The following is a 26,434-nucleotide window of genomic DNA, read 5'->3' on the forward strand; positions in this document are numbered from 1 at the left end:
GGCCGTGCTAGACTGGCCTTGGTTTGAGGGGTTGGCTTGTTGCCTTTTGCAAGTACCAAGTGTATAATACTGTATAGAGGGCCTGTGAGACAGCGTTTGCAGCTGTTTACTCAAAGGGGGGAGAGAGGCGATATGAGTTTCATCGCCGGGTGCTGCTGGATACCGGGATGGGCTTGCTGGTCACTTAGATGAGGCACCCTGCTCACATCAAAGGAAATCACAACCACAATGAGAGAGATCTCATGTTCCTCAAAATCTGCCCGCACGGGGGAAGAGGCGAATGCCCGCCTAGTGAATTGCCTGACCTGGATATATAGCACGCAGAGGGGATGAAGATAGCTGCGACGGGAAAAAAAAAAAAGAAAAGATAATCCGCAGACGAAGCAGCAAACTGGTGTTTTGGCAGTATCATCTCGTGACGCGTCGTAAAAAAAAAACAGAGAGTGTGAGAGAGCCCGCCCGACCGCCAAAAAAAGGTGCGCGAAGACGGGCGCGCGCGTGTCACCCCGTTCGTTCCCATTTCCCCAGACCCTAAAACTCCAAATTTTTTCGACCAAAAAAGACAAAACGACACAAACAGTCTCGTTTGGACCCCGAGGCGCGTGGTAAAGATGATGATGATGCGGCGGCGGTATGGCCGAGCGCGCAGGGGAGGAGAGCGCTGGTGAGAGGGAGCGTCATATGTACTGGGTCCTGGAAAGCGAGCTCCTCTCTCTCCTAGACGGTGAGCCGCGTGAGGGTGATGAGACACGGCGGATGAGGACCGCGAGTGGGAAAGGGGGCTCCTCTTAGTAGCCCAGGGCCGTAGTGTCGTTTTGCACCTGCGAGGCGTCCGGGTCGGGGGCCCGCACCTCGCACGCCTGCGCAAAGAAGATGCGGCTGGGGTTGTCGTAGTCGTTTGTGATGCTGTAGTAGTTTCCTGCGGTCTAGAGTCAGCGGGCCACGTTCTCTGTGAAGGACAAAGTGAAAACTAACCTCTGGGCACGAACCATGTGCCGCCGGCCGAGATGCGAAACTGGGCCTCGTTGATGGTAACAAGGACCTTGCCGTAGTGGACGAAGAACACCATGTGCATCTTGCGCGAGTTCTTGGGCCGCTTCTCGGCGCCCGGGGGCAGGTCGACGACGCCGGCGCCCATGAAGGGCATGGTGAGCGTCTTTGCGAAGCGAAAGGTGGCGTCCTTGATGTCCGAGGTCTGGATGGCGTCGGCCGAGATGGCGATGCGGTCGTCCATGACCTGGACGGGTTCGTCGTCGGCGGGCGGGTGTTCCTCGTGCTCGGGCTCCCACAGCACAATCTCGCCCGTCACGGTGCCCGGGTTGAGCTCCCACTCCTCGAGCTCCTCGTCCTCGACCACAGCCAGGCTGTTTCTGCCCTTGGCCTTGGCGCGGGCCTTGCTGCGCGGCGCGCGCTTGGATGGCGGCGCCTCGTGCGGGACGCGGACGATTTCCTTGATGGTCGGCACGACAAATTCATCGTGATGGAAGGCGTCGTTCTGTTCCTCCTCCTCGCGGATGACCTGCTCGCCTCTCCAGTACTCGACGGGCCGGTACGAGTGGCGGCCGGACCGCGTCTGGCTCACGGCGTCGGGGTCGCGGCGTACCGAGACGAGGCCGCGCGATTTGGGCATCGGGGGCCCGCGCTGCAGGGCCATGAAGGAAGCCTCGCCAGCGTCCTCTCCGATCGGTTCCAGCTCCTTGCCCTTCTTGGACGGCCGGCCTTTGCCCTTTGGCTTCTCTGTTGGCTGCGGCGCCTCCTTGGATTTGGGCTTGGGCTTGGCCGTCTTGACCTCCTTGGTCTTGCCGGCGGGTTCCTTTTGCGGCTTCGGCGGTGCGGGAGCGGCCCTCGGAGCGGGCGGAGCCTTTGTTCGGGGGCGTTTTGCTTGCCTTGGTTCTTCGTCATCGTCGTCTCCTTGTTGCGCTTCGCCCGTATCGCCGTCACCGCCGGTCGAGCCCCTGAGCGACCTCCGTTTCTTACCCTTTGGTGGCTGCTGGGCGTCCGGCTTCGGTCGACTGGGCCCTGGCGGTCGGCCCCTGGGTCGCTTCGCTGGCGGCTCCTCCTCGTCCGTGTCGGGCGACTCCTGCACCTCATCGTGGACGCGCATGTCAACGAGCTCGCTGCTGCCATCGTCGCCGCCCATAGCGTCGACCATTTGCAGCGACTCCTCCACCATGTCGTCGACGGCCAGGTCGGCGTGGCCCCCGAGAATCGACTCGTCGTCATCGTCGTCGTCACTACTGGACGGGGCTATCCGTCTCCTGCTGGCCACGCCGTTGACCTTGCCCCTGGCACTGCCGAGCTTGGACGACGACTTCTCGGGCTTACCGGTAAAGTCGAGGCGCCGGGTGACGGTGGTGTCGCGGTCGGCGCCGAGGGAGCGCCGGGTGGGAGACGAGAGACGCTGCACCAGATGCGGGTTCTTACGCGCAGGGGATTTCAGGTTCGTCTTGAGGGGCGACTTGCTCTTGGGGAGGGGGAGCTTCGTGTTGCGCTGATTCCGCAACAGCGTTCGCGGGCCGGGGCCACCACCTGTCACGCGAAGAGCGGTCAGTATTTTGCGCCCGTAGGCTGCGTGGCCGTGTGATTTGAGAGGGAAGTTCGCTTACTGGATGCCAGTTCCATTTCTTCGCTGCCGGAGTCGTCTTCTTCGTCGTCGTCATGATGCGTGCCGTTGGTGGCAGCCATCTTGCGCGGCGACGAAAAGATGGCTTCGAGAGGCTGCATGCCGTGCTCGTCGCGCGCTCCATCGTCGGGGAGGAAGACGCCGGTTTTTCTAAAGCAGCGCAGGGTCAGCAGGGAGCCGTGGGGGACGAGGGTGCTCGCGGGGATGACACAACGTACCGGCCCTGTTTTCCAAACTCGTGGATGGCCTGTTGTTGAGCGGCGTCACCGCGCCTCGCGCGCGGAGCCATGGCGGAGGCAGTCAATGGTTGCGCGGTCCCCGCGTGTGGGATTCGAGGCGGGGGGAAATGATTTTGGGATTCTTCTTGGCGGCTCCGCGGTGCAGGGGAAGCGTGTTGAATAGGTGCGCTGTGGTGTGCGCGGCGGCGGCGGCGGCGTCGGGGCGACGAGGCTTTCACGAGCTGGCAGGTGGTGGTGGTGGTGGTGAGGAAAGTTTGGGTGGGCTCGACGCGCTTGTTGACGTGTTGAAGATTGGCCGGCGGGCAACGTGCGTTTACCTCTAAGTTACTGGTGCGCGCCGTTGGGCTGTAAAGGTAGTAAGGAGCTCCCGCCCGTGTTCATACTGGCTGGCGGCCGGGGTTGGGGGTCCAGTAGAGCGCCTGTAGTGGACGGGACGGGGAGAGAATGGCCTGCCAACGGGCGCGCGCGGGGGCTGCATTGGTGAGGGCGGCTGGCGCTGCGTGCTGCCCTGCTTGGGCACCTCAGCGTGTCGCTGGCATCCATGGCGCGCAATCGCCGCATCAGTGGTCGCAGTGGTCCTCTGATGGTCCGGCTTTAGCGGACTCATGCAATTACAGTAGGGCATTTACAGGTAATACATAGAAGCACTACTACATGCTCCAGCTATTGCAGCATCTGTTCCTAGCCATTTCAGCCCTGCCGCGCAGTCCACGACTGCAGCACCAAGACAGACAGCCGTGTAAGTTTTGATGCAGGCATCCATGGATACGGCGTCTCACAGCGGTGCGGTCCCCCGAAACCCACCCGGACACCGCCGGGTCACTCCTACATGCGCTGCAGAGACACTTAGACTTAAGTAACTACTAGGTAGGTAGCTTCAGTTCAAGCAGAGTGTAGGTTTGAATAATGCTGCCTCCTGAGATACTCCATCAATGGCAAACGGCGCTTCTGCATGACCTGCCTACCTAAAGTAAGTATAGGGCCCTCGGTTTACACCAAAAAGCAACGGCGGGTGGATGGATTGGACGGAACCTCGCTAGACCTAATTCGCGTCTCGGACGCGTCGCGGGGCGGCGGCGGCCCATTTGACGACCACCTGGGCACCGTAGAACGTCGCCGGGCTAAATTAACCACTGCGCAAGTCGGGTCGCTCCAACTGCGACAAGCCTGACCGCACACAACCTCTCTTCATACCTATCCTCCCATCCTGTTCTCTCCTCCGCCAACCCGCCGAGTCGCAGTCGCAAACCCCCCCGTGCCAACCTCAACTCGGTCGCCGCCTCGTCCCGACTCTCCAACACACGCGACCACCTCGCTCGCGCCGCAGTCGCATCCTCCCCCTCTTGCGCTCGCGACCGCGCGCATCCCCCCAAAGCGCCATGGACGACCCCGTCCTCCCCGACGTCGGCGACGATGCCGTCGCCGCCTCGACCTCCGCCTCCTCCTCCTCCTCCTCGTCGTCGACCTTTGTTCCGCCCTCGGTCCACCACGAGCCTCTCCTGACAGGCGCCTCGTTTACGCACTTTTCGCCCATCCCGCCGTCCCTCCTCCCCTCCCCCGACAACGGCAACAGCGACGACAATAGCAACAACGACGGAACCAGAAGCAACACCGCGCCGCCGTGCGCCCTCGGCGTCGACGAAGCCGGCCGCGGCCCCGTCCTCGGCCCCATGGTCTACGGCGTCTTCTTCCTCCCGCTCCCGCTCTCCGACCCGCTCCTCCGCACCGGCCACCACTTCGACGACTCCAAGGTCCTCACGCCCGCCGTGCGCTCCGACCTGATGCGCGCGCTGTGCACCCCCGGCACCGACCTGCACGCCTCCTGCGGCTGGGCCACGGCCTCCCTCTCCGCGCGCGACATCGCCGCCGGCATGCTCCGCCCCGCGCACTCGGCCGCCGTATATAACCTCAACGCCCAGGCCATGGATGCCACCGTCGAGCTCATCAAGGGTGTCTACGCCCGCGGCGTCAACGTCCAGGAGATTTACGTCGACACCGTCGGCCAGCCCGCCGCCTATCAGGCCAAGCTCCAGCGCGTGTTTCCCACCGCCCGCATCACCGTCGCGAAAAAGGCAGACAGCTTGTATCCCTGCGTGAGCGCCGCGTCCGTCTGCGCAAAGGTCACCCGCGATGCCGCCCTCGAGGAGCTCTACAAGGCGAGGGGCAGTGGCGACAGTGGCGATGGCGACGGTGACGGCCATGCGGCCATGGCGTGGGGCTCGGGCTACCCCTCGGACGCGCGCTGCGTCAGCTGGATGAAGGGCAATATGCACCCGGTTTTCGGCTGGGGGCCCGAGTGCCGCTTCAGTTGGGGCACCGCAAAGGACATGCTCGAGGCCAAGGGCGCTGGCGTCCGCGTCGAGTGGCCCCTCGACGACGATGGCGAGACGAGTCGCCTGACCGACTTCTTCACCGCGGGGCCGGCAGACAAGGACGCCAGCGAGCTGGGGACGTGGTATGGCGCGCCGGCGGGCCTCGAGGCATTCTAGCCGAGACCCCGGGCCCCCTTTCGTTACCATCGAATTTGATGCTTTGCGGCGTTATGGTCATATACAGTATACAGGGATCATACTGAAACAAGCAGGAGTCCAGGATCGGTTGGATATCAGATGTACTTATAGAGTAGAACCGCCCAAACCCGGCACAGTTTTTTTCTACATGTAGGCAGAGGGAATGAAATCCGTTCAAGCCGTCTTAGACATTATCATACCCACCCGTCGTCCCGACGCCATCTGCGCATCCTCTTCGTACAGGCCGGGGGGCCGCTCGTGGCACATCAAATCTCATCATCGTGCTCCTCGGCCCGCCTCGTCGTCTTCTTGCCGCGGCTATCCAAGTCGTCCATGTCAATGTCCTCGCGCGTGCCGTTGCTGTTGCCGTTGGCCGGCACCGCCAGCGCCTGCCTCGCCGTCTCCGAGTTGGCGATGAAGTCGCGCAGCTGCTGCTTGGCAATGTCGACGCCCTGGTTGAAGGCCGCATTGCTCATCTGCATCATCGGCCCCAGCAGGTTGAGCGTGTACGCCACGTAGGTTCCTCCTGCGATCATGATGAGGAGGATAAAGAGGAAGGGGTTGCGCAAGACTATACCATCTCGTCAGTCAACAAACTCGACAATCGTCGTGGGGGGAGACGCATACCCATAAAGATCTCGTTCCAGCCGAGCGCCAGGAGCAGGCCGTAAAAGTACCATGGCACCTGGGCGACGCCGCCAATGGCACTACGCTTGGCCTCGACGTACACCCCGTCGGCAGTCTTCTTGAAGCGCACCACCAGGTCCTGCCGCTTGCTCTCGCTCAGCACCGTCATCTCCTCTTCCAGGCTCTTGCCCTCCTCCTCATCCACGCCGCCAATGGGCGTCAGGTCCTCCTCGTCCCCGACCTCCACGCCGCCGGGCTGGGGTCCAATAAAGCCCGGTAGGTTCGGCGGGGCGTACGTCTTGGATAGGCGGAACCTCGAGAGCAGCGGGATGAGCGTGAGTGTGGACTCGCGGGCCTTGGTGTAGATGCCCTCGATGTCGTCCGACGGGCGCCATATCCGCGGAACGCCAGCCTCGTCGTAGCGGAACTTATCCTCAAAGTTTTCCCGAAGCTTGAGGAGGATGTTGCCCTCCATCACCTCCTCCTCGATCTTCTCTCGCAGGCCGACCCAGCTCTTGCGGCGCAGGCGCCACATGCCCACCTCGGCCTCGTCGTCGCTAGCGTCGAAGCTCTTGGCGCGCTCTGCGAAACGCCCCTCGGCCTCCCCGACGATGCCCGTGAAGACGCTCCAGATCCGGTCCCAGAGGTCCTTCTCCGTGGGCTGCTCGCCTTCTTCCGGCGCGCCGGACCCGCCTCGGCCGGACCCGAGCTTGTTGAACTCGAGCCCGATGGCCTCTCCCAGCCTGGACTTGACCCAGCGCTCGACGCGCGTGGCCAGTCGGCGCATCTCCTCCTTGCGCAGCTTTGCGCTGACCTCGTCGAGCTCGGCCTCGAACAGCTGGTACTGCGACCTGAAGTTGGTCCACGGCACGCCCTCGATGGCGAGGCCCATGGCCTCCGTCTTGAAGATGCCGAGCGTCTTCTTCTTCTCGTTTGCCACTATCTCGGCGAATTCGTAGCCTCCGCCGGCCTTTTGCCCCGCCTTGACCTTGTGCGTGACGGCCTCGCTGAAGGCCGCGACGCCCGCCTTATGCGCCGCCGCCAGCTGGCCCAGATACAATGTCTTGAGCCTTGAGTCAATTTTGGCTTCCAGCTCCTGCCTTTTCCGCGTGTATGTGCCCTTGTGATAGCGACTCGCCTGGGTCTCAAACGCCTTGATGCACTGCTGGCGTGCCACGCTGCCGGTCGTGCCAAGGTCGCCCAGGACCAAGATCTTGCCGAGCTTGACGGCCTCATTCTGTTGCTCCTCGAGAGGGGCGACGGTCGTGTCGAAGCCGACTAGGACTTCGCGCGCAATCTCGTCACATCGGAACTGAGCGAGAAGCTCCTGCTGGGTCGGCAGGTCGAGATCCTTGTTGTTGACGATCTGGTCCCAGACACCTTCGGCATACACGGAGAAGCCGTCGGCGGGGATTCGGCGGTGATATTCGGGCAGGAAGACGCCGCCCTCGAGCTCGTGGTCGCCATGACCGTCGGGTTTGCCGGCCCGGTGGCCCGCGGTGAACCTCGTGCCCAGCTTCTGGACCTCGGACTTGAACCTGTCCTCCTGTAGAACCTTGTGCGGGAGGGCAGCAAAGGCGAAATCGAAGTAGTCTTCTATCGTGGACTTTTCGAGCCCCTGAGGTTTTGATATCGTCGACCAGATCTTGGTCAAGTCTTGAATGAGGGTGGTTCGTAGGTTCGAAAGGGGCGTGTTGCCGATGTGATCGCGGATGACGAAGAAGAGCAGGGAGCGGGGGGTGGATCTAAGAGGCTTGCGTGTCAGTCAAGTCGGCGCCGAAGACGCTGCTGCTGCTGCTGCTGCTGCTGCTGCTGCTGCTGCGGGTATTCACGCACTGCTTGTCCTTGAGGAAGAGCTGCAGGTTGACCTCAAAGACGGTCTTGAGCAGGCCCATGTTGGCGCCCTGGTACAGGCCGACCTGGTGCTCCCAGATGTTGACGATGAGGACCTCGCTGGTGGCGAGGGCGAAGAGGGCGCTCTTCCTCTCAAAGTCCTGGTCCTCGCCGCGCTCGCGGCCGTCGGTGCCCTCGACGTCCATGACGAGGATGTTGTCGGCCATGTGGCTGTCGGTGCGGCGGTTCTTGGACATCCATATGCCCTTTGTGGTCTGGCGGCGCTCCGTCTCAGCCATGACGGAGAACTCGGTGCCGAAGAGGTGGTTGAGCAGGGTGGACTTGCCCGTCGACTGGGAGCCGAAGACGGATATGAGGTGGTAGTTGAAGCCGGCCTCGGCGACCTGGCTGACGCGGAGATAGTCGTTGAGGTTGTCACTGCAGGCAAGCAAGCGCACAGGCAAGCGGGTCAGCGGGGGGTCCTCCTCTGCGGCGGCGGCGATGGGAGTTGGGAGGGGAGCGCGCACTTGAACTCCTTGTCCTCGTCAATGACCTGGACGCCGTGCTCGTAGCTGGACGCGCCCCCCGGCTTGTCGCCGACGGCGGAGAAGTGGCCGTTCATGATGGCGTGCAGGGGCGGACACGCATGGGATGGACGCGAATGGGTGGTCGGCGCCGGCGATGGGGGTTGCTGCGGCGAGGAGGAGAGGAGCGAGAAGGGAGGGAATTGGAGATCGAAAGACGCTGCGCAGCTGTGGTGGGAGGGCTCGGGGCTTGAGGAAGAGAAAATGAAAGGGGCGGCGGTTTTGGTCGATGGGCCGAGGAATGGAGGGATGCGTGCAGCATTAGCGGATGCAGGTGGCAGATTGTACAAGTGCGTCTTCTATTCGAACATGCATTGAAGACGGTTGGAAGCCCTCCACTAAAATGTATTCCACGTAGGTTCCAAGGTTGCCGCTATGGCGGCACACGGCGGGTCGGCTAACAAAGGCACCAACTATAATAAACAAAGCTTCACAGGCGTGCGTGCACAGCTCAGCAAGCTCGCCGCCCACAGGGCCGACGGCTGGTAGCTGCTGGTGCTGCTGGTGCTGCTGGTGCTGCTGGTGCTGCTGGTGCTGCTGGTGCTGCTGCTGTAAACCTCCAGGCTGGAAGTTGAGACCACCTCGCCCCAACGAGCGCCAAATAGAGCCACCTCACCCACCCACCGGGGCAGGCGGCGTCCCCAGCAGCCCGGCCGCCCTTGTGATCTGGTCGCGGGGCGGCCACCCGCCCGCAAGCCGGGGCCCGGGGGCCACATGCTCATGCCACCAGCCACCAACCACCTGGAACCCCACCGAACGACGGGGCCCGCGCTGTCGTCAGCGGACCGCCACCTGTCCATGATGCCAATCCTCGCTTTCACGCGAACCGGAACAAGACGATTCACCGCCTCCGCCCTCCAATATGTCGCGAACCAAGGCGCCATGGCGGTCCCTGCAGAAAAAGAACGGACGGCAAACAAAGATTCGCCATTGACTGAGTTCACTTGGTGTCTGAAAGAGCTGTCTGATCCAGATCAAAGACTTGGCCTTCGTCGTGCCCTCCCTCCTACACCATCGCAGGGACGGGCCAGCAACACTTGCACCTATCCCGGATCCAACGAGCCTGAGCCCGACCAGTTGAGGTATGAATAGACCTCGGCACCCTTCGTCTATGAAGCCGCTTGCGAGTCCGTCACGAGCCCAGCCAACCCCCGAATGCTCGTGCTCGGGTCCATCAGGACCTCCAGGTCAATCTCCACCTGGAACTGCTGTGCGATGAAATACGCCAGCGCCATCATGTTGATCGAGTCGAGACCAGATGGAAACAGGCAAATGTCCTCGTAGCCTGAACCTCCGTTTGCTGTCATGTCACGCTGGCGCCACGGCGGCAGCATCGCAGCCACTTTTTGTGCCAAAGCAAAAGCCGGTTGTTCGCTTTCCAAGATCGGCGCGTCAACTTCTGTTGACTCCTCTAATGGCTTCTCTGTCATCGTCTCGGAAAAGGACTCGCCCATCTCGCGTAGCCGCCTCCGGTCCGTCTTGCCCGTCGGCGTCATGGGAAACTCCCTGATGGAGAAGAACACCGTTGGCACCATGTAGCTCGGCAGGAGCTCTTCCAGCTTCTTCTGCGAGTCCTTGTTGATGGACAGCATGCTCAGGCCAGATTCGGCCATGGCCAAGCCATCCATGCGTATAAAGGCTGCCAAAGATGTGCTCGAGCCGTCCTTCGCCGGCACCAAAGCCTCAGCCACGACCTGGCTCGCCACCGACACGCAGTCCTGGACCGCGCGTTCAACCTCGCCGAGCTCGACTCGCTGGCCGCGGATCTTGACTTGCGAGTCGTTGCGGCCGACAAAGACCAAACTGCCGTCTTCAGCGTACTTGACCAGGTCGCCCGTCTTGTATAGTCGTCCCCGCCGGCCCGACTGGCCAGACGAGCCTCGTAGCAGCCAGGTAGGGTCGTCGATAAACGCCGCGGCCGTCTTTTTCGGATCGTTGAGATAGCCCAAGCCGACGAGGGGACCCTCGAGCAGCAGTTCGCCAACGCACCCCGGCGGAAGCAACGAGTTGTGATCATGCTGGTCAACAACCCAGGTAACCACTCCGACGCCCCGTCCCAGTCGGCACGCCTCTTCTGGACTCGACGGCCCGAGGTTCATCATACTTGTTGGAGTGCACTCGCTTGGCCCGTAGGCTGTGAACACGCGACCCCACCATGGCTCAATGTCTCCAACATGTATCGCCTCTCCGCCCAAAATCATCGTCTTTAGGTCAAGCAAATCAGCTGGGGAAAGTAGCCGGGCGACGGACGGTGTAAGAGATATCGTGTTAGCCCTCAGCGAGTTGATGCTCCCCGCCAAGGTTGACTTGCGGTCCTGCTCTTTGGGGACGCATAGACATCCTCCAGCCAAGAGCGTTGTGAGGGCATTGTAGATCGAAATGTCGAAGCTATACGCCGCAAAGTCGTAAACCCTCGATTCAGCCGTGTACCCCAGACCGGCAATCTGGTGTCGAAGGCCGGAGCTCGAGCTTTTGTGCGTGATTATAGCCCCTTTCGGGGTCCCTGTTGTCCCCGACGTGAACACGACATAGATGATGGAATTCGGGTCGGAGTCAGGAAGACTCCGAGTCGGCTGACTATCAACGTCATCACGAAAGTAGCCGTGGTCGACGACTAAAGTCTTTGGGCACAGCTTCGAGGCCAAAGCATGCTCCCCGGCTGATGACACAAGCAGACTCGTATTGGCTTCGCGGACCATGCACTGGAGGCGTTGCCCCGGGAGCGACGGGTCCAGGAGCACAAACGCCCCTCCCGCCTTCATCACGCCGAGCATTGCGACGGTAGTCCACATTGACTTTTCGAAACAGAGCGGAACCAGCATGTTGGGTTTGACTCCAAGATCGACGAGTTGCCCAGCCAGCCCCGTAGCCAGGCGGTCCAGCTCGTGATAGGTGAGGTTGCCGTCCCAGGCACACACGGCCGGTGCGCTGGGCCGAGCCTGGGCTTGGTATTGGATCATGTCGTGGACGCAGCGCTCCTCCGCCTCCGGGACTATGCTGTTCCAGCGCCATATCTTGTCGAGGTCGCGCTGAGTTATGGGCTCCTCCTTGGTTGGTGCTGCGGAGAGGTCATCTTGGCCGCTTAGCCATCCGTTCGCGGCCGGCTGCTGCAACTCGGCTTCGGAGGAGTGAGGCTCCATATGGACCTAAAAGGGTATTCCCCGTGAATTTGTACCCCTTGTTGTGCTGCTTTATAACGAGTGCGGCTATCTCAAGGTGTTTGAGCCCGGAGACCTCGGCCGAGCTGTCGGGAAGCCAAGTTGATTGATCGTTGAGGGTTTGATTCGTCTCGCTTGAGGCGATCAACCCTTACGCGAAACTCTTCGATTAATATCGAACAAGCCTCGAGGGAGGTTCTGGACAACACAAGTCGGAAAGGAGGTTGGGCTTGTCTTGTTGTCTCAGTCACGGATGTAATGAACCTCGCATCGTATTCCCAGCCAGATAGCAGTGGCGTCCATGGTCCAGGCCGCCAAAGTTGACCGGTGTACCAAAGTGATGAGAGCGCTCCCGTATTCTTGCACGTACGTCAGCCCCCGGTTTCCCGTGAGAGCTGAGCTCTGAGACTTGGACTCCCACGCACATCAAGTTGCCACTCGGAAGTGGACACGTTCTCAGAAACGGGCCGCGTACCTGCTCGCAGATGGCGTTGTGCGCCACTGCTTCTTCTCTCTTGAGGCTGTGTGACTGTGATGCAGTTTTCTCGCCCCCGTTCGTACATGCATGAAGCCGAGACCGCACGACGCAACGATGAACAAACCGAAGCTGAGTGCCGGAAGCTCACCTCCGTGGTGGTGTAGCAAAGGTGCCAAGTTGGCCATTGTGATTCCTTCTGGCAGGAAACCTGGGAGGATTGGGGGGCATTGATTCGTCCATGGGGCAGGACGCCGAGCAGTGCCCAGAGACCAACAGGAAGAACACTGCGAGACTCGAGGCCCGGGACCTCAATTTCATCCAGTTCGTTTACAGGAACGCCACCTGAGGAACCGTATGGTGCGTGTCGAAAAGTTTGGGTCCTGCAAAGCCACAGGGTCGGGCTTGAGGAACTCAGGAGGTCCGACAGGCCAAGCCCTGGCTGCCACTTACCGATCCCACCGGCCTCATCACTTCGTCAGACCGGATCGAGAAGCGCATGCATACGAGGGATCGTTTGCGCCAGGCCGCCAGGGACAAGGATGAGGCTATCCAGGCCATGTCTGATGCGGTGCGACTGCGGGACGGCTCGACGGCCAGTTACACACATCGGCGGCCTTCGAGCTGGTTAAACGGCCTCAGCTCCCTCGCGAGTTGCACAAAACGGGTACGGAACAATCTCGACACGGTCATCCTTCATGGGTGGCTTTCCGACGGGGGAGCATGGCGGCCCCCTTTTCCGTGTCTGAACCCGCCCCGCGTTTCGAGCACGCGGCTGGATTGAATGAAAGGGCAATTTCGGCGGGATAATATAGCTCTCTCGTCGTGTGATAACCTCTCGGCCCTGTGTGATTGAAAGCGACTACAGTCGGGGCATGCAACATTGGACGTCCATCGATCGCAGGACAGACCGACCCCCTGAATTGAGTACCTGCCGAAGCCAGCCATGACGACCGCACTCGGAGAGGCGATGCCCGCCGGCGATGAGCATGTGAAGGCCACGTGGACCGAACCTTTTGCCCAGCGATGGTCAATACGGCTAACCATATTCCCTCTTACAGGCCGTGAGCGTCTCCCTCCCCCAATGGGGGCACTTTGTAGCAATCATCCGCAACGACGCAGAGGTGCTGGGGGCTCTCAAGGCCGGGTACCCGCGATTCAACATCCACCGAGATGTCCTGAGCCTGGAGAAGAAGCTCATTGCATGGGCGGCGTCGTCATCTGGCTCTGGACCGGCACTGGCGGCCCTCCCCGGTGAGGGGGTGAAGCTGTTCCCCAGCGAGCGCATGGCCAAGGAGTGTCGAAGACATCTCGACAAGGTCGTAGAGGCCACCGGCGGCAGCAAAGACGCCGTGCGCATCGCACACATTACCTTGGACGGCGCTCTTGAGCAGATTGGTGCCGAGGAGTCGACGGCACGCTTCGACGACCACGCCTACGGACACGTCTATGTAGTGGCATATCCCGCTCACCTGACCCGCGTCGCCTTTCAGTTCTGGCTGTTAACGGGCTATGGCGTCTCGAGCCGCTTCGCGTCGTTTTGGCTGAACAATGCCCCTTTTCTCAGGCCCGACCATCAGGAGGACGCAACTGGCCGCTGGCGAGAGGCATTGCCCGTGGAAGAGGCCAAGGAGGCTGCCAACGCGATGCGAAACCACATTGCGTCTCTCTACTCGATAGACGATGTCAAGGCCACGGCGGAGGATGTGTTTCTGTTTCAGTGCGGCATGGCAGCGATTACGCAGACGGCCGGCATCTTGAGGGCGTTGGCGGGCGAGCGGCAAGACTATCGCATCGCCATGTTTGGGTGTGTTTTGCCCCCTTGTATATGCGAAGGCATACCAAGCCCTTACGGTATCATACTTTGTGTGAATACATGGCGCCGCTGACACGGGATGGACACAGCTTCCTGAACGTCGACACGGTCGCGGTGCTCGGCAAGGTCCTCGGCTTCGGATGCGCCTTCTACGGGCACGCCTCATCCGCAGACCTCGACGCCCTCGAGGCCGAGCTCCAGTCGGGGAAGCGCATCGACGCCCTCTTCACCGAGTTCCCGACCAACCCACAGCTCAAGCTCGTCGACCTGGAGCGGCTGCACGCGCTCGCCACGCGGCACGACTTCGTGCTCGTCGTCGACGACAGCATCGGCACGCCGGCCAACGTCCTCACGGCGCCGCACTGCGACCTCGTCAGCTCGAGCCTCACCAAGATGTTCAGCGGCGCATGCAACGTCATGGGCGGCAGCGTCGTCGTGAGCCCCTGGTCGCGCCGGCGGGCGGCCCTGCGCGCGGCGCTGGCGGCCCGCCACGAGGACACCTTCTTCCCGCTCGACGTGCTCGTGCTGCGCGCCAACAGCGCCGACTTCGAGGCGCGCGTCGCGGCGGCGAGCGACAACGCGCGGCGCGTCGCCGAGCAGCTGCGCGGGCACCCGCTCGTCGACGAGGTGCTGTACCCGTGGGGGTCGCCCTCGCAGGAGCGCTACGACAGGTTCCGCCGCAGCAGGCCCGGCGGCGGCTACGGGTTCCTGCTGTCGGTGCGGTTCCGCGAGCCGGACGCGGCCGTGGCGTTCCACGACGCCCTCGAGCTGGCCAAGGGGCCGAGCTTCGGGACCAACTTTACGCTCGCGTGCCCGTACACGGTGCTCGCGCACTACTCGGAGCTGGAATGGGCGGGACAGTTTGGCGTTCCCGCGCATCTGGTGCGCATCAGTGTCGGCGTCGAGGATCCAGAGGTGCTGCGCGTGGCGATTGGGAAGGCCCTGGACGCTGCCGAGGAGAGGAGGGCTCTCTAGCGGGTTCTTTTCCGCAGCGCGGGGGCAGGCACTGGGAGCTGAACATGTCTATCTCGGCTGCTCCATAGAGCCTATTTGGCGTGGTTTGTGGCTTGCGAAGCCAGGGAGGTTTTCATGATGAATGCCGGAGGTAGTTGTGCATGAGTTGAATGGAGTAATATGTGAGGTCGTAAAGACGTCGCGGGCCTAATAGTGGGCGACTGCCCCGCTAAGTGATAGAGCGCATTGCATTCAACCTCAACCTCACCCCTCCACCCCACCTCTCACTCACACACATCAACCACCACCACCAGCATAAAGCTCACTCACTCACTCAGCCAACATGTTGATCCAGGAATCGCACGTCGACGTCCCCGTCTCTGCCAATGGCAAGGATGGCTCCATGCGTACGTTGCATGTCACGCACAATGTCTCCCACCGGATCCTCCCACCCCGCTGACACGATGCCCCTCCATGTCAGGAATCTACGTCTTTCACCCGACGATTCCGGGATACCCCAAGGCGTATGTTGTGTCAACAAGACACCTCCCTCCCATCCTCCGCATCTATGGCAGCCACTGACATTGTCCTCCATAGTCGCTTCCCGGGTGTCTGTCTCTTCAGTGAAATCTACCAAGGTATGGCCAGCTTCTGAGCTACCTGTCAACCTGGACCAGAGGCACGAGGCATGGGTTGACACGCTCACCTCGCAGTCACCGGCCCCGTGGCCCGCTTCGCCCGCCAGATTGCCGGCCAAGGCTACATCGTCGCGGCCCCGTCGTCCTACCACGACTTTGTCGGCCCCGAGCCTCTAGCCTACGACGCCGCCGACACGGACCGTGGCAACCAGTTCAAGATCCAAAAGGTCAGTATCTACTCCATCCCTCTCCCTTCGCTGCTGCAGCCAAGCAAGCTACGTGCCGGAAGAACGAGTGGCTGACATTCGCCACTTGGTCATCTACAGACCCTCGAGTCGTACGACGCAGACTCGCGCGCCACAGTCGACCACCTCCTCTCCCTCCCGACGTGTACCGGCCTCATCGGCGCCACGGGCATGTGTCTTGGCGGCCACCTCGCCGTCCGCGCCGCTGTACGACCCCCCTTTCCCCTCCCCGCCTCCCCTTATCACCACTCCCCGCATGTCCTCCTCCCTTCTCATCCCCGCAGCTCGCAGAGCCAGCAAGTGAAGGCGAGCGCTCGTTAACAAGCATCCCCGCAGCTCGACCCGCGCATCACCGCCTGCGTCTCCTACTTCGCCACCGACATCCACTCGCGCACCCTCGGCCCCTACGAGGCCCCCAACACGGCCGCCGCGCCACCCCCGGGCTCCGCGCACACGCTCGACAACTTCAAGCAGCTGCGCGGCGAGGTGGCCCTGATCTTCGGCATCAAGGACACCCACGTGCCCGACGCCGGGCGCGACCTCATCCGCGCCAAGCTGCGCGACGCGGGCGTCGTCTTCAGCTTTCACGAGTTCGCCTGGGCGCAGCACGCCTTCATCAGGGACGAGCTGAGCAAGGGCCGCTACGACCCGGCCATCACAAAGGTCTGCTTCGAGGTCCTGCTTGAGCTCTTCGGCAGGGTTCTCAAGACGGACCTTGGACCCCGGGACGGGGCCGTTCCTCCCCCGGAGCACGTTTGCTGAACATCCAAAGTAAAATAGATAATGTCACCAATGGAACTGTCCTGCTGGAACACTCTCATCTCTTCTTTTGATCTATAGTATCGTGCAGATACTCTGGTAAACTTCTAAAGCCGAATCATCGTCGGCGGTGCCTCAGTGGGCAATCCAGGCAGAGCATCGCCCGCCTACAGCTTCCTGCTGCGCGGTGTGCGTGATGCCTCCACATTATAACCCAAATACACCATATCCCCTGTCCAAATACAAATACTCCGTCGCGACGCGTCCGGTCCATACCCAGGAGTCGGGCATTGATTTTGCAAAGTCGACAGTTTCAGTCTTGTCCACGCATCAGTCTATCATGCGATCGAATACTAACGCTGGCCGTGGCTGGGCGAAGGACCACGGTAGCTCGGGCCCCTGTGCGGCATGTGTTGAGAGCCGGTCGGGTGAAGTCCCTGCTCATCCTCCTCCATGGGCGCAGCGGCGCCAGACTGCCCGCGGTTAAGGTCGTAAAAGGTAGACGGCATGCCCGTTCGCGCCTCTTCGTCGAACGTCTCTAGCCGTGGGCTGGTGGCATGGTGGTGGCTGACAGCGTGGCTATCAGTCGGCGTGAGGTTCTGCAGGCCCTCGCCAGCCCTGCGACGGCCGCGAGTGCTCGCCCGGTTAAGGAGCTCAGTGCGGACAGACTCGATGTCCCTGGACCGGCGCGGGTCCTCCGACGCGTCGTGCCCGCTGGGGGATCGGTCGTCACGCTCGCTGGGGTCCCAGAGACCCTGCGTCTCCACCATCAAAGGACGGTTGTTGAGCTCTGTCACGGCATGCTGCTCGGTCTCGCGGGCCTCCGCCTCGGTTTGCCCAACATGCGTCGGGACCATGCGGCCCGCCTCCTTCTCCTTCGAGGCGGCCTCACGGGCCGCAGATGCGAACTGATCAGTAACAGCGACGGAATACGTGGGGTTCGTCGGTCCACCCAAGGCCTCAGCACCGCCACCAGGGCCGTAGATGGGGACCTTCTTGAGCGCGATGGCCAGGGCGCACATGAACTTGGACCGGCGAGTGCCGCGCACCTTGTCATTGTGCCAGTTAGACTTGTGCTTGATGCTGATGTAGAGGAGCATCTTGTCCAGGTTGCCGACACCGCCGACACTGATGCTGAAGTCGGGCTGGAAGTCGCGAGAGTTCTCCGGAGCGCGAACAAACTTCTCCATCTCAGTGCGGAGCAGCTCGATATCCTCAAAGGACGTGTCGTACGAGACGTTGAGCTCAACCGTCTCCGACATGGCCTTGCTGCGAGAAATATTGTCGATCCAGAGGTTGTTGAGCTGAATGTTGGGGATCTAAAGAGCCTTGTTAGCCATGTTTGCGAGCACGCCCTGAGAGCAAAGACCTACCTGGACGGTCTGCATGGTGTCAAGACGAGTAAAGACAGTGTACAGGAGAGAGATCCTATCAACCATCATCTGCGTGCTGGTGATTTCGACCCTGTCACCCACGTCGAAGGGGTGCTTGACAAAGAGGAAGATGCAGGATCCCAAGAACTCCTGGGCCGTGACGGCAAAGACGAAGGACAGCGACAGAAACGTGGTACCAGCACTAATGATGGTCGTCACGAAGCTGCTCTTGAAGAAGACGACTGCGCCGACTGGTTAGCACACATGATACTCATCCAGGACGCGTTAAACATACGGAAGACGAAAATGACCAGAAGGAAGACGACAAAGAGCAGGACCGAGTCAAAGACTCGGAGAGCCTGGCCAATGTCCTTCATGCCCTCGCCAATGGCCTTGCGCTCGGTGCCCATCTCCACCACCTTTCGCACCATCTCATCCAGGCTGATGTCACCGTTGATATCGCTGTCGATGGCGTTGAACGCCTCCTCGGCCTCGTCCTTGTACGCCGGCCCGAGGACCTCCTGAAAGTCCTCGAGATAGAGCGCGTCCTTGCCCTCGAGAACAAAGGACATCCAGATGCGACGCGCAAGAGCCTCTGATGGCACACGCTTCTCGAGAGCCTCCAGGACAATCGAGTGGGCCGAGTTGGGATTGAAGACCTGCTTCCCGGTGATTTCGTGCGCAATGTTTCCAAAGGCCGACGTCACCTTATCGCCAAAACGGGCCGCGTCACCAATGAGCTTCATGGGCGTCGCAGCGCCATTCTTCTTGCGGCCCGCCTTCTTCCTCAGCATCATCTCGATGCTATCGTTGATGACGTAGTCTTCGTCTGCAAACTCGCGGCAGTACATGGGGAAGAGGGTGCGCGAGGCGTCGTAGAGGAGGCCGAGCAGGTGGATCTCGCGCTTCGAAGCCTTAATCCGGTTGGCGAAAGATCGTTGGTGGTACGACACGCTGATCAGCTGGACAATGGCTTTCTCGGCGAGCAAGAGGGCAGACGACACGAAGAGGGCGCCAAAAATACGCTGAAGAATGACGACCCACTGGATGTCGGCGTCGAAAGACTTCTCGAAGAGCTTCATGAAGGTGATCCACGTTGCCAAGGCCCAGAGGAGAAGCGACAGCGTGATGGTGAGGTTGCTGAGGATGGTGGCGTACTTGCGGACGCCCCGGCTGACAATGCCGCAGAAGAACATGAAGATCTTGGGGATGAAGAAGGCGACAATCTTGGCAGCCCATAGCGTCAGCCAGGTGATCTCGATCCAGAGGAATAGCTTAAACAACGGAGGTCCCTCTGTCGTCTCGTCTTCTCCCTTGGCATTCTTCTTCGTGATGGCTCCGAGGGGAATGTCGCTTTTCTTGTCCATGAGGGCGATGACCACAAGAGGGACAGCGAGCAGGATACCGACTGGCACAACGTAGACCATGTAGCGGGTGATGACGGAGAAGCCGACAATCTTCGCGTAGAGCCTGCCCATGGCGTTGAGTCTCACGTCTTCCGTGTCGCCAGTGCCGCTGCGGCCGAGGTTGCCCTGCTTCCGCCGGCGGCCGGCATGACGCTGGTGTGCTTCGCCTTTTTCGTTTGCGGTCTGGGAGGACTCGAAGCTGGTCGAGTTGCCGATGACGGGCTTGCGGGCGCCGGTGGAGGCATTGCTGCGCACCGCAGTGAGGGGGATTCCGTTGTCCATTTCGTTCTGCGAGGTGCCGCCGCCGCCAAGAGGGATGAAGCCCGAGGTTCGCGAGGCCCGGGAGGAGTGCCGGTTTTGCATTGGGTCTGCCCCGAGGTGGGAGGTCGAGTCTTCTTTTGAAGTGCCGTGCTGGTATTTCAGCTTCTATCGAGGTGGCCACCCAGTTGCCGGTGGGTGCGCTGATGAATGCCGGTTCGTATCAGGTGTCTCTAGGGTCGTGGTATGCGGCCAAGGGTATACTGGTCCGCGTCTAAAGGTGATCGTTCAGTCGTGAAACGGGCTATCCCGTCAAGCAGCTCGCTGAAGACCTGCTTCAGATGACGGCTAGCTGTGGGGGGAGCGCTCCGAGGCGTAACGATTCACGGTCCTCAGACCGATCGTGTAGGGGCCGCCTCAAAGGGGGGGTACGGGAGCGAGAACTAGGTCGTTGACGATGCCGACCGTGGATAAGGGGGGAGGGGGAGGCGCAACGTCGAAGACACGAAACGACGTTTTGTTTCTAGGGGACGCAAAGAGCGAGAGGCAGGGGAACGCAACGAGCGAGCGTGTGACAGAGGAAAGAGAGAAAAAGGGACAAACAAAAGGAGGTGGGGGAGGAGAACGGACGGAGGGGATCGCAGGACGCGAGGTGCGAGGATGTGGAGAGGGAAGAGGAGAGAGGAGGGTGAAACGCAGCTCGGCCATGGCTGGCGATGATGATCTTTTTTTGCCCTTGCGGGATGGGGAGCGCGCAGCTGCACCTGCGCATACACACAGTGACGGTACGGTGTGTGCGATCCATGCCATGCTGCTAACACGAGCATCCCCACCGACGGACTGATGTCGGGTGCCCACCTCGCAGCTCGCCCACTGAGACGCCACGCCCACTGCCCCCCGGGTCCCAGCCAGCGCCGATGCTGGGCTGGGCTGGGCTGCTGGAGTGCCCACTTGCCCCCGGCGCTCACTGGGCGAGCATGTGCTACCAGATCACGAAGGTACAGCAGAGTTTGGCGTCGACGTCGCTGGAGGAAGCAAGGCTCGGGGGGCCAGGGGCGGGTGCTCGCCTGGACGTGGGCGGCGGCAGTTTTAGTGGTACCGCCACGCACCCACCCTCGTTGCCGCGCTCCAATGGCCGCACCTCGAAAAACGCGAGCGGGCAAATCGATCCAGCGCAGCAAGCGAGCTGCAGACCAGGCGCAGCACCGGTGCGATGTGGTGCAGCGCAACGCAGTGGGGGCAATGGGGACAGTGGGAGGCTTGCATCCGGCAAGGGTTCCCGCGGATGGCGCAGGGGTGCAGGGGAGTGGTGGTGGGGGGGGGGGAGGCCAAGGAGATCCGCCGGTCCCACACACCCGTGGGACCCGCCGCCCACCGGCCCCCCGAGGAATTTGCCCCTGGCCACTCAGCGCAAAAGGGCCATCCGTCCACTGGAGAGGCGGCAACCCAGGCCGTCGGGCAGCTTCTGAGACAGTGCCTTGACAGCGCCACAGGGGCACGGGCGGGTCCCGCGCAGGTTTTAGATCACGACCTGGAACCTAATTGCGGAAAGCAAAGAAAAGGAAAGAGAAAAATCACACGTAAGACCAGATGTTGCTGCAGATGGCAGGTAAGGGGAAACGAACGGTCTAGACACTGTGATTTTTTCTCGTCTCTGGAGTGACTGAAAAGAGTAGCCACTTCATGCCCCTTGGCAGTGGAGCGAGATTCGACTGCCGCGCCGCGAGATCCCTGACTGAGCATGGCACTCAATCTTGCCTCTGGCTTTTAATAGCCGCTGCTGTTATTTTTGCTTCAGATGGGCTGATGTGATTGCTTGTCTACGAGTGACATTGGCACAGGGACACCCACCTTCGTCCGGGGACAAGTACGGCCGTTGCTCCTGGTGTTGTTGTTGACTCGCAGCAGGGCATCGGGACGCGTCCATTCGCTCGCTCATCGACGGGTGTTGCCCGCATGCTTGCTTGCTTGCTTGCATGCGTGCGTGCAAGCATGTCATGGGAAAAAAGGGAGCACAGCATTTCATGCAACGCGCGAAAAAGTATGCCGTGCACGCCCTTTTTGCCCCTTGCCATGCGGAACGGGACTTTGTACGTAACCGACAAGGCATTGCCAAGCTGAATTGATGTTTACCGACTTGGTAAAAATGTACATGGTCGATGACATACCGGACCAGAGCCTCACGAAGCCGTCGTTTGAACGTCATGGCCCGTCAAGCAACGGAGTATCCCGTCTTTTAGCTACCTAGCGCGCACGCGAAGAAGTCTTTTTTTTTTTTTGCTCTTCCTCCTTCCCTGCGTCTGTCCACCTCCCCCTGTCGGTGCTAGGAAAGGCGTCCGACAAGTCATGGCTCTGCGATCCGCTGTGGGCTTTTCCCAGCTTGCCACATCATGCTTGTCCCACACAGGGGGCGGGTAGGCGCAGACATGGATGGAGAACGGAGCCCGCAGCACAGTGCCACGAGTGGCCTTTGCGGCACGGCCGCCTGTCGTCGCGACCGGACCAACAGGCCAGCGAGCGGGCTTGGGTGGGTGCCTCGCGCTAGAGCCAACCGTCAACGACGAACTCAAGACCCCCCCCCTCGCCTCGGCTCTGGGCAACCCCGACTCACTCCCATCACGGCCAAGCTCAACCGGTGGGATTCCATCAGTAGCCGCATACGAGCAGGATGACGTCTATCCAAGCCCGATGCAGCAGCGCGCACACCATCAAAAACGGTCTGCCGCTCATTTACTAACAAAGAACGGAATCGGCGTTGCCGCTGCTGGCTTGTTGCACACGCATTGTCCGCCAATTTTTTTTTTTACCTTTACAAAGGGAGGTTGTGGCTTGCAATGGCACTGTCCGCAATTCGTTCTTACTTTCATCTTCACAGGGGGAATTGTGGCTGGCCGTCTTGACAAACCTATGGCTCAACGCACAAAACTCTCCCCTCCCATCAGCTAGCTGTCCGCAGTCCGTGGCTTGTGTTCCAACGTATTTCCGTCTAAATGTAGTTTAGTAAGGGTGTCATCGAGACCGACCGCCTGGATGTGCCGACGAACAGAGTTTGACGTCAAAACAGTCAGCCCGTGCCTGTGCTGGCGGCGGCATGGCGTCCCAGCCCGTCTGGAACCTCCACCGTTGTTGCCATCATCAACCGACTGACTGAAGATGCATGTGAGCGAGCGTTTCCCGTCGGCAAGAGAAATCGTTGCACCCCCATCGCTCGTCGATGAATGAATGGTCCCCGACGTGGGCGCCCTTCCCCCCTCCCCGATCAGAGCCTGACCTGCCAATCCATGCCGCCCGCGCCGTCCGCGCGCACCGTTCGAGCCGTCAATTGATCAGCGGGCAAGCCTCGCAAATGTTGCTGCACGCGTCGCACACACGCACGCACATGCAGGTCGGCATCCGGTTAAAATCCAACCTCCCCCAAGGCCGTTCGTTCGCTGATGACAAGGGCCAGGGCGGGGGCGGGCATCGATCTGCACGCGTACATGCCTCGCCCGGGGGGGCTGAAACTGGGGCATCTCAATCTCATCGTGGAAACTCGTGGCTCCTCCACGTCGATGTGTATGGAGCCTACAAGGACTACGAGAACTAGCAGATAGGGAAACGAAACGCCGCTGGACACATGTGGTGAATGCCTCTCGGTCTCGTCGGCCGAGGGCACAGTCTGATCGACCAGGTCAAGATGCTCCTCGCGGGATCGGACCATCTCCCCTGCGCAGCATCATCAACATGTATTGAACTCTGTACTTCAGTACTTCATACGCAACTGCAGTTGGTATGAATCGCAGATGGCAGTGGGCCGCTGACGTCGCCAAACCAACCCCCTCCCCACAACGGTCCTTTACGCGAGGCCCGTCACCGCTCATCCCCATCAATCGCTAGATGCATGGCAGATTCGCGTCATCCAAGCGCTTAACGCGAATCGCCCCAGCGAGCGTCACTCTGCTCCGAAGTCTCCGCGGACGATGGGTCTTGGCATCACTCTTAACCACCCATTGCATCACATCGAGCCTGCTGGACTTCTGCTGGTTCGTTGCAAACCGCTCGACAATCGTGTCAGTCATTACACCCGGACCCCCTTTCTCATTTACGTCTGTCTTTTGCTTGTGTCTTGATCGGTTTAATATGACCGTCCTTGGCGTGAATGTCGCAACGCAAGGGCATTGAAAGGGTATCGTGCCTGCGCCACATGCTCCGTGGCGCCGTCTCTCCTGCCCTGTCCCCTGGTATCGTAGATAATGTGAAGAACCAGCTCGCTAAAATGCCCATAGCCAAAACGCCCAAATCCTAATGCCGAGCTGCGCCAGCAGGAGGAGCCAAATAAGTCGTACAGTCGTCGCCTCATATCGATGTCCGAGGAGACGGGCTGGGTGGCTGATTCGGCTGCAGCTCAGTCATCCCCCTGGGAAATCCCACAATGTCCTTCATCTCCACTCTCGCCTTGTCGTTCTCGTACCCGTTGTCGGTGCTTGCGATCTCGTCTTCCTCCTCGTGGTGATCGGCCACGTCTAGTTGGTAAAGGGGCTCCAGGGTGGCGTTCTTCTGGAATAGGAGCCACCTCTTGCACCACCAGGGCAGTGCCTTGGTGACCTGATACCGCGCAAATACCCTCGTGGGGACGCCAAAGATGTAGTCGAGCTCCTCCAGCGTCCGCTGCTTCGTTTCAGGGACCGCCAGGAAAATCATGATCAGCGCCAGAATATTGAGCATCGCGTACAAGCCAAAGGAACCGCGCACCCCCAGCTTCGCCAACATCAGGGGGAACGTAATGGACAGCACAGACGCCCAAAACAGGCATGTCGCGACGGCGAACGCCATGCCCACCTCGCGGTGCGACAGGGGAAACACCTCGGCGGAGTACGTGAACGGCACGGGTCCCTCGCCTGGCGAGTAGAAGACGGCAAAGAGGTAGACGAACAAGGCAACCATGCCTATGTGCGCGGGACCCGGCGGTATCAACGTGCAGAGTCCAGCCGCGAGAAGCGTCCAGGCCATCTGGGGAAAGGTGAACAACAGCAGTGAGCGGCGTCCAAAGGTATCGATGGTCCAAATGGCGGGGAAGGCAAAGAGGAAGTTGATGAGACCAAAGCCCCAGGTGGCCAGCAGGGCATTAAAGTCGCTCGCGCCGGCATCGCGAAAGACTGTCGTAGAGTAAAAGGCGATGATGTTGATTCCACACATCTGCTGCGCAATCATAACCACAAAGGCTGCGAGTGTCGCTCGGCGGATGCGCGGGATCGTGAACAGCTCGATGAAGCGGCCTATGTAGTCGCCGTGGCCGATGAATTCCTTCTCAACCTGCAGCTGGACATGGATGTAGTAGAGGTCCCGGGCGGCCTGGACCGGGGAATTGCGCAGGCGCAGCAGCGAGTGCAGGGCATCTAGGTAGCGGTCCTTTTTGATGTACCAACGCGGCGATTCGGGGCAAAAGTAGATGAGGAGAGCAAGCGGCACAGCCGGGATAAAGGCCGACCCAAGCTGATATCTCCACGACTCCGGCCCGATGTGCTTGACGACGAGGTTGGCGCATGTGCCCAGGAAGATACCAAACGCGGTCCACAGCTGCCAGCTCATGACGAGCGCGCCACGAATGGGCGCTGGCGAGTTCTCGGCGGCGAATATGGGTACTGACAGCGGAGGTTAGCCGATGCCGGGTCGTAACTGCGCGAGCCACTTACCGGTGGAAGCCTTGGTGCCCATGCCAACGCCTAAGAGCAGACGGCATCCAAACAGCTGCACCCAGGTATTGCAAAAGGCGCTGGCGAGGACCGGCCAAAGGCAAAAGTGGGCAGCGACAAAGATGGTCCCTCGGCGACCCCAACGGGAGTTGATGGGGTCAGACAGCCAGCAGCCAACAAAAGCCGTTCCGATATAAGGAGCCGCGTTTACGAGGCCGACGATGACGTTGTCATGTATGCTGGCACTCCCTATGCCAAAGGCCCTCGGGAAGTCGAGGTTGGCGCCATTGGAACCGGTTTGGTCCCAGCCCTGGACGGCGGCGCCAATGGAACATGTGATGATGGTGAGGTAGAGCACTCGTGGGATGCGCCACTTGTGCAGCACTTCGCCGCGGAGGGACTCTATCTCCTCGTCGGTGAGAGCCTCCTCGCCCGTGATGTCTTCGTAGCCAGTCGGGTCTTGCGCGACCAGGGCGCCTTTGCGAAGGATGTGGCGGTGGGCCTCGAGGCCCTTGCTGCGGCAAAAAGTGTCGACATCGGCGAGCAAGGTCCGCCGCGGTATGCCGATGAGGGGGTTCTTGATTCTGCGCGGCGATGGCAAGGTTAAGATGGCATTGCGGGTACAAGAGGCGACAAAGGAACCTGCACGTACTTGGCTTCGATGTTGGAATTAATGTTGACATACGGCTCTGGGCCGCGAGGACGGTAGCCAGCCTCGGTCGAGGACGAGTACACATGGCGATCCTCGGAGCGGCTGCATCGCACGGAAGCACGGCGTCAGTATGAGTTTCGGGCCGCAATGGGAAGGCTTGGAGGCTTGAACGCCCGAGACGGGGGACAATGATTTAAGGTTTGGGATGGAATGGACAGGCCCGCCAGACCGTTGCAGCATAGCCCCGGGGTGGCGGGACGGGCATGCGATGCAACGGTCAAGCGTCGCCATGACAGGACGGAAATGAAACACGAAACATACCTCCGATGAATGACCTCGACGTGGTCGACTCGCGACGCCATCGCGGGCGCTGTGGGAGCGACAACAGCTGCTGCTGCTGCAGTCGCCGCCGCCGTGGCCGCGGCTGGCGCTGGCGTTGGCGCTGCCGCGCGGGTGAAGATCGTGACGAAATCCGGGGAAGTCGTCGCGGCGGGATGGGAATGGAGGTGGAGAAGGTGAGACGGTCGGATCGGATCAGGGTCTCGCTGGTGCTGCTGCTGCCGGGTCGCGGCGGCGAGCCATGCCTAGGTTCGAGACGGGCCGGTTGTCTTA

At 60.9% G+C, this 26,434-nt stretch overlaps 8 protein-coding genes across 8 annotated transcripts; 3 read left to right on the forward strand and 5 right to left on the reverse strand.

Annotated features, from left to right (window-relative positions):
* Positions 1–788: 788 nt before the first annotated feature.
* Positions 789–2,912, reverse strand: PLICBS_008343 (uncharacterized protein; the record flags this gene model as incomplete). The annotated part of the gene is made up of 4 exons (XM_018324141.2): positions 789–919; positions 976–2,529; positions 2,607–2,773; positions 2,842–2,912. The coding sequence occupies 4 exons, from the start codon at positions 2,910–2,912 to the stop codon at positions 789–791; spliced, it is 1,923 nt and encodes a 640-aa protein (XP_018177320.2).
* Positions 2,913–4,241: 1,329 nt separating this feature from the next.
* On the forward strand, positions 4,242–5,351 carry PLICBS_008344 (uncharacterized protein; the record flags this gene model as incomplete). The annotated part of the gene is made up of 1 exon (XM_018324140.2): positions 4,242–5,351. One exon carries the CDS (start codon positions 4,242–4,244, stop codon positions 5,349–5,351), a length of 1,110 nt encoding a protein of 369 aa, XP_018177319.2.
* Positions 5,352–5,638: 287 nt separating this feature from the next.
* Positions 5,639–8,454, reverse strand: PLICBS_008345 (dynamin-like GTPase that mediates homotypic ER fusion; the record flags this gene model as incomplete). Its single annotated transcript, XM_018324139.2, has 4 exons — positions 5,639–5,943; positions 6,000–7,744; positions 7,836–8,270; positions 8,360–8,454. The coding sequence occupies 4 exons, from the start codon at positions 8,452–8,454 to the stop codon at positions 5,639–5,641; spliced, it is 2,580 nt and encodes an 859-aa protein (XP_018177318.1).
* Positions 8,455–9,525: 1,071 nt separating this feature from the next.
* Positions 9,526–11,556, reverse strand: PLICBS_008346 (putative NRPS-like protein biosynthetic cluster; the record flags this gene model as incomplete). The annotated part of the gene is made up of 1 exon (XM_018324138.2): positions 9,526–11,556. One exon carries the CDS (start codon positions 11,554–11,556, stop codon positions 9,526–9,528), a length of 2,031 nt encoding a protein of 676 aa, XP_018177317.2.
* Positions 11,557–12,406: 850 nt separating this feature from the next.
* On the forward strand, positions 12,407–14,840 carry PLICBS_008347 (uncharacterized protein; the record flags this gene model as incomplete). Its single annotated transcript, XM_065601375.1, has 4 exons — positions 12,407–12,409; positions 12,468–12,620; positions 13,111–13,856; positions 13,955–14,840. 4 exons carry the CDS (start codon positions 12,407–12,409, stop codon positions 14,838–14,840), a joined length of 1,788 nt encoding a protein of 595 aa, XP_065457447.1.
* A 322-nt stretch (positions 14,841–15,162) lies between these two features.
* Positions 15,163–16,464, forward strand: PLICBS_008348 (uncharacterized protein; the record flags this gene model as incomplete). The annotated part of the gene is made up of 6 exons (XM_018324136.1): positions 15,163–15,226; positions 15,301–15,343; positions 15,417–15,457; positions 15,533–15,684; positions 15,784–15,909; positions 16,039–16,464. 6 exons carry the CDS (start codon positions 15,163–15,165, stop codon positions 16,462–16,464), a joined length of 852 nt encoding a protein of 283 aa, XP_018177315.1.
* A 350-nt stretch (positions 16,465–16,814) lies between these two features.
* On the reverse strand, positions 16,815–19,603 carry PLICBS_008349 (uncharacterized protein; the record flags this gene model as incomplete). The annotated part of the gene is made up of 3 exons (XM_018324135.2): positions 16,815–17,780; positions 17,835–18,076; positions 18,130–19,603. 3 exons carry the CDS (start codon positions 19,601–19,603, stop codon positions 16,815–16,817), a joined length of 2,682 nt encoding a protein of 893 aa, XP_018177314.1.
* Positions 19,604–23,833: 4,230 nt separating this feature from the next.
* PLICBS_008350 (uncharacterized protein) lies at positions 23,834–26,184 on the reverse strand (the record flags this gene model as incomplete). The annotated part of the gene is made up of 4 exons (XM_018324134.2): positions 23,834–25,119; positions 25,171–25,754; positions 25,823–25,924; positions 26,144–26,184. 4 exons carry the CDS (start codon positions 26,182–26,184, stop codon positions 23,834–23,836), a joined length of 2,013 nt encoding a protein of 670 aa, XP_018177313.2.
* Between the last annotated feature and the right edge of the window lie 250 nt (positions 26,185–26,434).

Source organism: Purpureocillium lilacinum (genome assembly GCF_023168085.1).
Source record: "Purpureocillium lilacinum CBS 284.36 DNA, scaffold_6, whole genome shotgun sequence".
Classification (NCBI taxonomy): Eukaryota; Fungi; Ascomycota; class Sordariomycetes; order Hypocreales; family Ophiocordycipitaceae; genus Purpureocillium; species Purpureocillium lilacinum.